The 12,067-nt window shown below is 42.5% G+C and overlaps 1 protein-coding gene across 4 annotated transcripts in view; it reads left to right on the top strand.

Annotated features, from left to right (window-relative positions):
* LOC118378929 (protein sprouty homolog 1-like) overlaps positions 1 to 11,851 on the top strand; it is a 69,632-nt gene extending 57,781 nt beyond the window's left edge. The window contains exons 1-2 of one of the 4 annotated variants that reach the window (XM_035765924.1): positions 7,641 to 8,201; positions 9,889 to 11,851. In XM_035765924.1, coding sequence (XP_035621817.1) covers positions 9,944 to 10,993 — 1,050 coding nt within the window. In that variant the 5' untranslated portion in view covers positions 7,641 to 8,201; positions 9,889 to 9,943 and the 3' untranslated portion in view covers positions 10,994 to 11,851. Of the gene's footprint in view, positions 1 to 7,640; positions 8,202 to 8,245; positions 8,892 to 8,926; positions 9,340 to 9,888 lie in introns of those variants that run through there. The other 3 variants (XM_035765939.1, XM_035765947.2, XM_035765932.2) reach the window with 3 other exon arrangements.
* The last annotated feature ends 216 nt before the right edge of the window (positions 11,852 to 12,067 follow it).

The following is a 12,067-nucleotide window of genomic DNA, read 5'->3' as shown; positions in this document are numbered from 1 at the left end:
ACCGAAACAGCCTTAACTGGTGCAAACTAACACAGACTAAGGACATTAAGACACTCAGGACAATCACCCACAATACAACCAAAGAATATGGCTGCCTAAATATGGTTCCCAATCAGAGACAACGATAAACACCTGCCTCTGATTGAGAACCACTTCAGACAGCCATAGACTAACCTAGAACACCCCACTAAGCTACAATCCCACTATCTACACACCACATACAAAAAACCCATGTCACACCCTGGCCTGACCAAATACATAAAGAAAAACACAAAATACTTCGACCAGGGCATGACAGGGTGTAAACAACCAAATGATTTGATGTTGAGTCATGAGATTGAGACATGAGGCCCTTAACATGTCCCCTTACATTGGAACAAAGTAAATAGAGAAATCGAAGACGATTGTGTTTTTTTGTGTACTTGTTGCATGGAAACGGCCCTCAATCATGTTGTTGAAGTAACATGCACCCCCCCCCCACTTCCCCTCTCTCTCTTTCAACATTCTCTCTCCTTAATTGAGGCCTGTGTTGCATGCCTTCATTGTTTCACATCACCAATGACAACAAGTTAAATTATTTGAATGATAGGAAACCCTCAAAGACAATTATCCCTGGCCTCTGTTTACAGTGTCTAAATCATGTTGTTCGGCCGAATGAAGAAATAGCTTACTTTCTAACATCTGCCTAGCACCTGCCTTAGCCAAGCCATCCCTGCCTTACACAACCTACATACCTCATTGTACATACTCATCTTAAACTCCTCTTCCTGTTGTCAGATTTCCAACCATCCCATCCCCGCCAAATATGTCCTGTCACTCCTTATGTATGATAGGAAGTACTAGCTACTGTAACATTTCGGTTAATTCTGTTAAACCTCTCAGGAGATATTAAATGTGTCTCTGTGTGCGACTTAAGAATTGGCTCCTCTTTCAACTCAACTGTGAAGTTGATCTAGCAAAAATAGGCAAACAGTGCAGAAACAGACGTTTTGTGAGTCATCTGAGTGGTCGGCTGGTAGCCAAAATGGATACTTATTGGTAATTGCCCTGGTGGATTCTGGTACTACAACTAATCTGTCAAAACAAGCAGAAACACTCTTACAGTACTCTCTCTCTTACACACACACACACGCACACGCGCACGCACACGCGCACGCGCACGCACACACACACACACACACACACACACACACACACACACACACACACACACACACACACAGGCAAAGTGGTTAAGCAGTTATGGAATTATTTTGGTACGAAATTCTCTTTAGCTACAATTATGTCATTTTTTCTAGTTGGCCGTTTTTTTAATGAAAAACAACATGTGACTGTATTTTCTCCATAATGGTTAAAAGATTAGGATTTAGGATCTGAGATCTGTACCTTTCGTCTACCATTACCTGGTAATGTCTGGCAATGGCAATAGTCTGCCATCTTGTTGGCAACCTCTGTACCATGGATGAGCTCAAAAGGAACCACCATTTTTATTTTCTCCCCCTTCGACCTTCCCATTGCAATAAGGTGGTTATTCCTTCCAGGAATATATATTTTTATATCTCCCTAGACTCCTTAATTGTAGGGTACACATTTGTTCTGTGCCCTTCTTGGAATAGGGAGAAATATACTCCTTTGTAGCTCAGTTGGTAGAGCATTGCAGTTCTAACGGGAGGGTAGCGGGTTCGATTCCTGGGACCACCCATAAGTAAGTGTATGCACGCATGACTCTAAGCCGCTTTGGATAAAAGCGTCTGCTAAATGGCATATGTTATGTCATGTAAATATGCCAAGGGAATTTGTGAGGTCACCTTCCAAATGGTTCAGTTATCTCTGCTTAAAATAAATGTAATACATTCGCAGAGTAGGAGTGCTGAGCTAGGATCAGGACCCCCCTGTCCATAGATTTGTATTAATGGTGATTAAAAAGGCTAAGCTGATCCTAGATCACCATGCATACTCTGGCCCAGATGATTTGTGGAGTAGACCAGGACTGCGTGTGGGCCTCGGTTTAGAAACGGGATGGGCATCTCCAGTCCTGGAGGGCCACAGTTTGCGCAGGCTTTTATTCCAACCCCGCACTAACTCACCTCCATTGAGATTTCCCTATATAGGTCTCGTTTTCTAAACACATTGAGGCCTTTGTGGATTCCCCTGGTGTGACGGGAGGTGATGGTGTCAGCAGACCCTGTTTTACAATTTCTCCCTGAATTATGCAACAGTGACATGCCTACGGCCCGGCAACTTTTGGGGGAGATTGGCCAGCGATGGCTGATGAACGCCAGATGCCTTTTTCCCAGCCACGTCACCACCTCCTCCAGAACTATCATTCTGTTCTAAGGCATGACTTGCCGACGGCGACTTATGCAATCCGCTCCCCTAAAATCTCCAACTGAACCGATCAGTATTTTCCAGTGACTGATAGCCCTGTGTGTTGAGATTTGCAGGACATGCTCCGTCAGGTCACTCCACGGAACGACCTGAACCCTAAGCAATGTAAAAATGTCAACTGCTGTGATGGAAAAGGATGGAAGTGCAGGATTGGGAATATTGCATGTTGGTTGAGATTAAACAGAATGCATGGCCCTCACAAGTGTTGTCATTTATTTCCCTTGAAATCAAATGTGCAATCTGAATTCATTCAACATAATGATCTGTTGTGTGTGTTATCCAAATCAGATACTTTTTTCTACTGTGTGTGTGTGTGTGTGTGTGTGTGTGTGTGTGTGTGTGTGTGTGTGTGTGTGTGTGTTATCCAAATCAGATACTTTTTTCTACTGTGTGTGTGTGTGTGTGTGTGTGTGTGTGTGTGTGTGTGTGTGTGTGTGTGTGTGTGTGTGTGTGTGTGTATAACCTTGTAATAACTATAGGCTGTATGTATTATAATATTTATTGTTTAGTATTATACATGACTTAATACAAACGGTTACAAATGTGTAAACTTTTACTTTTCCCTCAACGTCAACAAAACGAAGGAGCTGATCGTGGACTTCGGGAGACAGCAGAGGGAGCACGCCTCCATCCACAGGTGAAAAGCTTCAAGTTCCTTAGCGTACACAACTGAAATGGTCCACCCACACAGACAGTGTGGTGAAGAAGGTGCAACAGCGCCTCTTCAAACTCAGGAGGCTGAAGAAATTTGGCTTGGCCCCTAAGACCCTCACAAACTTTTACAAATGCACCATTGAGAGCATCCTGTCGGTCTATGTCACCACCTGGTATGATGGCAACTGCATCATCCGCAACGGCAGGGCTCTCCTCAGCCGAACACAACACCAGGAGCACACTGCCTGCCCTTCAGGACATCTACAACACCCGGTGTCACAGGAAGGCATAGAAGATCATCAAGGACCTCAGCCACCTGAGCCACAGCCTGTTCACCCCGCTATCATCCACTGGTCACTTTAGTAATGTTCACATGTTGTTTTACCCATTTCTTATGTATAGACTGTATTCTAGTCAAGTCCATCATATTCAACAAAGGCTGTACATATAGGATTCCTCAGATATACTTCACATTCTATCCACATACTGTCCATAATGTCTATATATTCCATCACACACACACACATACATATACAGTTGAAGTCGGACGTTTACATATACCTTACCAAATACATTTAAACTCGGTTTTTCACAATTCCTGAACTTTAATCCGAGTAAAAATTCCCTGTCTTAGGTCAGTTAGGATCACCACTTTATTTTAAGAATGTGAAATTTCAGAATAATAGTAGAGAGAATGATTTATTTCAGCTTTTATTTCTTTCATCACATTCACAGTAGGTCAGAAGTTACACTCAATTAGTATTTGGTAGCATTGACTTTAAATTGTTTAACTTGGGTCAAACGTTTCGAGTAGCCTTCCACAAGTTTCCCACAATAAGTTGGGTGAATTTTGGCCCATTCCTCCTGACAGAGCTGGTGTAACTGAGTCAGGTTTGTAGGCCTCCTTGCTCGCACACGCTTTTTCAGTTCCCAAATTTTCTATGAGATTGAGGTCAGGGCTTTGTGATGGCCACTCCAATACCTTGACTTTGTTGTCCTTAAGCCATTTTGCCACAACTGTAGAAGTATGCTTGGGGTCATTTAGCTTCATTTAGCTTGGGGTCATTTAACTTCCTGACTATGTCTTGAGATGTTGCTTCAACATTTTAACATAATTTTCCACCCTCATGATGCAATCTATTTTGTGAAGTGCACCAGTCCCTCCTGCAGCAAAGCACCCCCACAACATGATGCTGCCACCCCCCTGCTTCACGGCTGGGATGGTGTTCTTCGGCTTGCAAGGCTCCCTTGTTCTCCAAACATAACATCAGACCAGAGGACATTTCTCCAAAAAGTAAAATCTTTGTCCCCATGTGCAGTTGCAAATCGTATTCTGGCTTTTTTTATGGCTGTTTTGGAGCAGTGGCTTCTTCCTTGCTGAGCGGCCTTTCAGGTTATGTCGATATAGGACTTGTTTTACTGTGGATATAGATACTTTTGTACCTGTTTCCTCCAGCATCTTCACAAGGTCCTTGTTGTTCTGGGATTGATTTGCACTTTTCGCACCAAAGTACGTTCATCTCTAGGAGACAGAACACATCTCCTTCCTGAGTGGTATGACAACTGCGTGGTCCCATGTTGTTTATAATTGCATACTACTGTTTGTATAGATGAATGTGGTACCTTCAGGTGTTTGGAAATTGCTCCCAAGGACGAACCAGACTTGTGGATGTCTACAATTTTTATTCTGAGGCGTTGGCTGATTTCTTTTGATTTTCCCATGATGTCAAGCAAAGAGACACTGAGTTTGAAGGTAAGCCTTCAAATACATCCACAGGTACACCTCCAATTGACTCAAATGATGTCAATTAGCTTATCAGAAGCTTCTAAAGCCATGACATAATTTTCTGGAATTTTCCAAGCTGTTTAAAGGCACAGTCAACTTACTGTATGTAAACTTCTGACCCACTGGAATTGTGATGCAGTGAATTATAAGTGAAATAATCTGTCTGTAAACAATTGTTGGAACAATTACTTGTGCCATGCACACAGTAGATGTCCTAACCGACTTGCCAAAACTTTAGTTTGAAATTTGTAGAGTGGTTGAAAAACTAGTTTTAATGACTCCAACCTAAGTGTATGTAAACTTCCCACTTCAAATGTCTCTGACATTGCTCATCCTAATATTTCAATTTTTCCTAATTCCATTCGTATACTTTTATATGTGTGTGTATTGTTGGGAATTGTTTTTAGATACTTCTGCAATGTTGGAGCTAGGAACACAAGCATTTCGCTACACCCACAATAACATCTGCTAAACCTGTATGGACCAATAACATTTGATTAGATTTTACTCCACTACATTCCTAAAGAAAATATTTACATTTACTCCCATACATTTTCCTTGACACCCAAAAGTACTTGTTACATAATTTTGAATGCCCAGGCAGGACAGCAATATGGACCAATACACACACCTATCAATATAATGTGTTGTCATCCTTACTGCCTCTGATCGAGCAGACTCACTAAACACAACTACTGCATTTGTAAATTATGTCTGAGTCGGGGCGAGTGCCCCTGTCTGTCCATAAATAAATAAACAAGAACATTTTGGCATCTGGTCTGCTTAATATAAGGAATTTGATGTATAGCATTTACTTGTACTTTTTAGTTTTACTCAAGTATGACAATTTGAGTACTGTTCCCACCATTGTACTTCAGTACATTTTAAACCAGACACTTTCAGACCATTTTCAAGTTGTATTGTACTCGGTGACTTTCACTTTTACTTGAGTCATTTTCTATTAAGGTACATTTACTTTTACTCAAGTAAAACAATTGAGTACTTTTTGCACCACTGCTTTTTATAGAAGTTCATTGTTGACCTACTCACCACATCCCTAGTGGCTGTGGATGCTCACATAACGCAAGGTGGTCGAGATCTGGCTGTCTGACAGTCCTATCTGTTGCAGATAGCGGTAGTATGCAGAGAGGCTGCCCTGCTGGCCCTGCAAGAGGACATAAAAGCACAGCTCTTCATGGGAAGACTGAAAACGCCGTGAAGCCTCGCGTTCCAGACTCTCTCGTCCAGTGCTATATCAACTATCAACAGCAACGCGGCGTGAGCTTTTTCTGACGTCACAGTGGAAAAAATGGCAACGTTGCGAGACTCTTTGCGGACCGACTGCAAATGTTACCCATAAATGCAGTTATCCACTGGAGTCGCAAGGGTTTCCTAATGGACATTACATCAGTGAATAGCGAGAAATAATAGACTAGAATAGCCCATGTGATTCAATCAATAGGCTAATTTTGAATGTGCTCAGTAGGCCTAATTGTTAGTCTCCCTAAATAACCAATCTTATCGCACAATTCTCTGCAAAAGTGTTGCTTCGAAACCTGTTCTACCTAAAATGCAATATTAGGCTACAATGTAATAAATTCATCGTTTCTCTATACCCCTGTTAATGCTTTTTAAAATGTTATCTTCATAAGAGAAATCGATTATATTAGGCATGGTAAAAAAAAAGAAAGAAGAAGATTACAATGCAGAAACATAGCCAACATCAATTAATTTAACCAAGGGTCTTTCGTTGGCTATTTTCAAAGCACGAGTTATATATAACGAACGCAACACAGATTATTGAATGGGGTGAGAAGTTTGAAGGAAACGTTTGCATTCATCTTTAATAATGTGCACTTTCCATTTGCTTTGCATTTGCTTATTGGATATATCCAGGGTGAAAACAAGCACGGGTGGTATATTAATCATTTCATCCATGGAAATCTGTTAATTGCTGTAGGGTAACCGTAAAATGTCTGACTTCTCTCCGCATTTCTGAACACTATGAAGAGGTTCCCATCTGTCGTTTGGGAATCCAGCAGGAATTGCTTTATCATCAAGCCTTAAGCTTCCAAACTATTTGTTTGTATATATATCCACCCAAACACCAGAGGCATATAGGCCTACAGATGCATTTATCAGTCCGTTAAATGTAAAAGTTTTGCAGAATTTGCTGACCCGAGATTGTATTGAGGTCATTCATCTATTGATTTTTCCATTTGAAGAGGATAAATTGACTCTGTATTGAACTTCCTTTTCTCGTGGTTCCGGATGTAGCGCATCCGCGACACCAATCAAACCAGACAGTCAAGAACAGAGGGGAGGCGGTGGGTGGGGGGAATCTTTTCCTTGCTTGTGGGGTGCCTTTTTCTTAAGGGGGCTCCGAAGTTAAGTTTACTGAGCCACTGGGAAAATAAAACAAATGAGTAGTGGATGGATTTCCATTTCATTTTCTATATCGGCCATTTTATTATGGTATTTTAGATATAGACTTTAGGCCAACACTATTACATACTTAGGCTACATTATTTTCTGCCCAGAGTTTTATGCGCATTTGTGTATTTCTAACTCTGCCATACGTAAATGGAATGGTGAGATACCGTGGAATGCATAAAATAAAACAACGTTATCGATTCAAAGGGGATAATTTTGTTGCCACTGTTCAATAGTTTTGCAACCACAAGAACGGAAATGAGTTTATCGGCTATTCTAAACCGTTCCACCTTAACTGCTGCACAAATCTCTATCGCCCGGCCTTACACATCTGCCCAATGAATTAAGAGCGGATGCGATGTATCCTTTTTCAGTGGCGTGAATGGCCAATGGGAGTTGGCTTGTCGAGCAAACACTGAGCCCTACATTCTCATTCATTCAGTGCTCGACAGTCCTGCAGTGTTGATGAGAGCACGTCTTCGACTAGCGCTTGCTTTTGAGCATTCCGCACAACAAAAACCTACTTTTACTATTCTCCAAGCAGAATTTGAAGGCTGAAAACCATTGGATATATAATTATTTGTCTTCAAATCGTGAATTATTGTGCTTTTAAAAATTCTAAAGCTTTTCCCTGCAATTGTTATTCTGCTCTAGGACTAATAAACAGTGTTGTCTGACCAGATCGTTCTCAAGTGCGCAACTTTTAGGCTATTTGGTACCTATTCCATAAAGAAACGTTGATTTACCGTTTCTGGAGCACATTGGTGTAATGTACCATATTTTGAGAAGGAATAACGAAAGAAGATACAACATCCGTATTTGGATTTAAAGCCGTGGTCACGAATTTTAAGAGCTAATTAAAATACGCTTGGACTATTTCCTTGGATGGAGTTTTGGTATATTGGTTGATGGATTCGACGTTATGGATGGTTACAGATGGGTGCGTATCTCCCCTCAATGAAACATGTTGGAAATGTCTGGTTTGTTCATAGATTCTTTGTTGCTAAAATGTAGCCTGGATACAACGAATATTTCACAACTAACCTTCCTCGGTTAAGTGGGCTAATATACGCATAGGGTTCAGAACTCCGGCTCTGGAAACATTGTTGCCAGTTGCATGGACTATGCTTTTCGTTAGTATATGTCGAGATAGATGGCCTTGGGAACACGCATCATCCATCTGGTGCTTGAATCTGTGGAGAGTTCGCTTCAAATTGTACATGCTTGTTTGTGTCCTCTACTCGGAATGCCTATTTAACACAGACAATTCGACTCCCGAAGGGAATCAAAACGGTCATAGTTTGGTTCAGAGGGGAGCGCGATCACTCCGACGCGCAAACAAACACCCCACCCCCACCGTAGCCTAGTTTTCATTCATAAGCTTTTTCCCCCTTGTTTTGCTATTCATCTCTAGATCCGTTGATTTGATCCTCTGTGGTTTCTATCACATGGGACGTCTCTCGGTCAACTAAACCCTAGGGCATAGCCTACAAGAGGACTGTCGGTGTATTTGTCCTTTTACAATACAACAATTAGGCCGCCCGTCTATCTACTGGCTTAACCTATTTACTGTGCTCGGTGTAAACTACTGCGGGGTTTCATGAAGTCAATCAATTATAGGGCTCTGCTTGTAAGCAAGCTGTCTTCGCGCATATGCCTATCTGCATGTTGTATCCGTTTTTAAACTTGTTTGTATGCTTGCGTCATGTTGATTAGACTGACCGAATGTGTTTATGCCTATTGAGTAGGGTCCCGTTTGTGTTATAGTTTCAAGAGATACGACTGGCTTCTGATATTTTAAACCAGTAATGGTATTGGCTTTAATTCAGTTGTGTGCTTGAAATTATATGGACATAAAGTTGACACTATTGTCGGGTTCTGTCGTGACCTTAGTTTTGTCACCACATTTCCTTCTAACCGTCTTTCATTTAGTAATCGAATAATACGCGAGGCAGATCATTTTGTCCTATTGGATCGTGACCTCGTTCCGTCACCTTGGCATATTTTAAATGTTCACCAGTCATACACGGGAAGTAGCCTATTTGTACTGAAGTTTGGATGTGTGCATATTGAGGATGGTATGAAAAGTAACAATAATAGTATACTTTTTTTTTCTCACGGCTTACATAAAAAACTAGCAGGGCTATGTGAACATGTTCTTAATTAGTTAAAAATATTATTGCACTTGGCTTTTCCTACTAGCACTGACTTTGCTGATAACTTAACTTATTTGAAGAAAAGTGTACATATTACGACTGATGTGGTTGTCTAACCTAGCTATTTTAAGATGAATTGACTGACTGGATAAAAAGCGTCTAATACTAAAATCGGAATGTAAGCCCAAAATAACATACTCAACTGTCAATAGACTGTGCTCTTAACCCGTTTCATAACTTTGATGAAATATGATCTTCAATTAACCATGTTTGATCGATAAAATGAGACCATCCAAGGATCTATTGATGGTTCTACCTTTTCAGCTCTTTAGCTTTTCCAATCAAAAGTTGAATCTAAATTAACAGGGAACAGTTTTCCAAAACGCCACCACCCTATATTTCTCATTTGCAAATGACATCCTTGTCTTTACTGATGGCCCTTTCCCGTGTCTCTCTTGCTGTCCCTTGCAGGTTTTCCGATGCATGCCAAGTCCATGGTGAATGTCGGAAGTGGTGATCACCCCAGATGGCGCTCCAAAGTCAACATGGCCCTGGCGGTTCATTAGTGGTGATTCAGCAGCCTTCCCTGGAGGACCGGCAGAGGTCGGATTACGAGCGGGAGCTCCAACATGCCGCTATCCTTTCCCTGGACCAAATCAAGGCCATCCGCTCCAGCAACGAGTACACAGAAGGCCCCTCGGTGGTCCGGAGGCCCCCTGCGCCCCGCATGGTGCCCAGACCCGACAAGCAGCAGGAGAGGACTCACGAGGTGATTCTCGTCAATGTGAACAACAACTACGAGCACCGGCCGGTAGGGCACGGCCACCATGGTGGGGTTGTAGTAGTGGCCGGGGGCCAGCAGTGTAGCACCAGGGCCCCGGGCCTTAATCGCTCCACCAGTACAGGCAGTGCGGCTAGCTCAGGGAGCAACAGCAGTGTATCCTCTGAGCAGGGACTCCTGGCCCGCTCGCCTACCTCTAGGCCAGGGATGGTGGCCCTCCACCAGCACCACCACAGAGCCGAGCGTGCTCAGCCTGTTCGGACTCAGCCCAAGGCGCTGCTAGCCTCCCAGCAGGGCTCGCACCCGCTGCCGCCACTGGAGGCACCGCTCAAGCCCTCAGGGAAAGGGGACATGACCTCTGGCCACCAGTTCATCTGCGAATGCTGCGGGAAGTGCAAGTGCGGAGACTGCACAGCCCCAAGAACCCTACCCTCGTGCCTGGCCTGCAACGGCCAGTGTCTGTGCTCGGCGGATAGCGCCCTGGAGCATGGCACGTGCATGTGCCTGGTCAAGGGCATCTTCTACCACTGTTCCAACGACGACGAGGGAGACTCGTGTGCCGACCACCCCTGCTCGCTGTCACGCTCCCACTGCTGCTCACGCTTCCTCTGCATGGGATTACTGTCGGTACTGTTCCCCTGTTTGCTGTGCTACCCGCCCGTCAAGGGGTGTCTGAAGGCGTGCCAGGGCTGCTACGACCAAGTCAACAGGCCCGGCTGCCGCTGCAAGAACTCTAACACTGTCTATTGCAAACTGGAGCGCTGGTCCCACCAGGCCCAGGAAAAGCCTTCCTGATCTTGTGTGTGTGTGTGGGTAGAGGGGCGGACAGTCGTTCCCGTGTGGTTTTGACAATGATAATGATGATAACCATAATAGTCACTATTACTATTGATGTTTATCAAACATTTTAAGCACCTCCCACCCACTTCCTTTTCTCCTGATAGGAGTAAAACACGGAATATGAAAACCACTCACTTCTTTTTTTCTTCTCCTTCCTTTTTGCAACAGGACCATGTTTTTACAGACCAGTGTTTGTCTTCAATGGTTGTTGTTTTTTGTCTCTCTTCAGCTACTCATTAACACTTTTTTATAAATAATTTTCTGTTAGCTAGGCAGTGTTTACCTGGTGCTTTAAGCTTCAAGTGAGAGCAGCCTCTTACCAAATCTGTGAAGGACTATCTAGCTAGGCAATATGTAGCTGTTACCACATGTTCATAGCAAACAAGGATTGTTAGAATTCCCAGTTGCTACCACACTCAGACCATGGATAGCTGGGTTTCTGTGCTCGAGTTGCATTGTGGAAAGCACATCCATCTCATAGTATTCTGTTGGATATGTTTCTCTCCCTTCCCCACTCATCATTCACACACATTCTGTGGCATTCTTTCTTTTGTTTTGTAAATTGTATTCTCAAATCCATAAGAGCGATCTGGCTTTTTTTTTTAAAGGAAAATGTATTTTTTATTTTTTTTTGTAAAAATATTTATTATGTGAAGCTCTATTATTTTATGATATTTATTGCAAAAGACAGTCTTACATTTACTCATGTCTGAATATAACAATATCAATACTTACTGAAAAATGAAAGGGTGGCACAAAAGAATAAACTATGTTAACTTTAATGCAGAAAATATATTAATTAATTAAAATCAATGTCTTGTGTCTTGATTATCCTTGTTACATTGACCCTTGGGAGTGTTTAACTCTGGTTTGAAAGCTTTCTGGGTAATAAGGCATTTCATAAGCAGTGATTGGGTCCAAGTTTAGTTCTTGCATCATTTCTTTGTGTAACGTGGAATAGTTTGGTCAACACCACTTTGCTGTACAGTCATTTGTTCATGTGTGGAATTCTGGTTAAAAAATGAACTT

Source organism: Oncorhynchus keta, chromosome 4, assembly GCF_023373465.1.
Source record: "Oncorhynchus keta strain PuntledgeMale-10-30-2019 chromosome 4, Oket_V2, whole genome shotgun sequence".
Lineage (NCBI taxonomy): Eukaryota > Metazoa > Chordata > Actinopteri > Salmoniformes > Salmonidae > Oncorhynchus > Oncorhynchus keta.
This window is presented reverse-complemented; position numbering and strand designations above follow the sequence as displayed.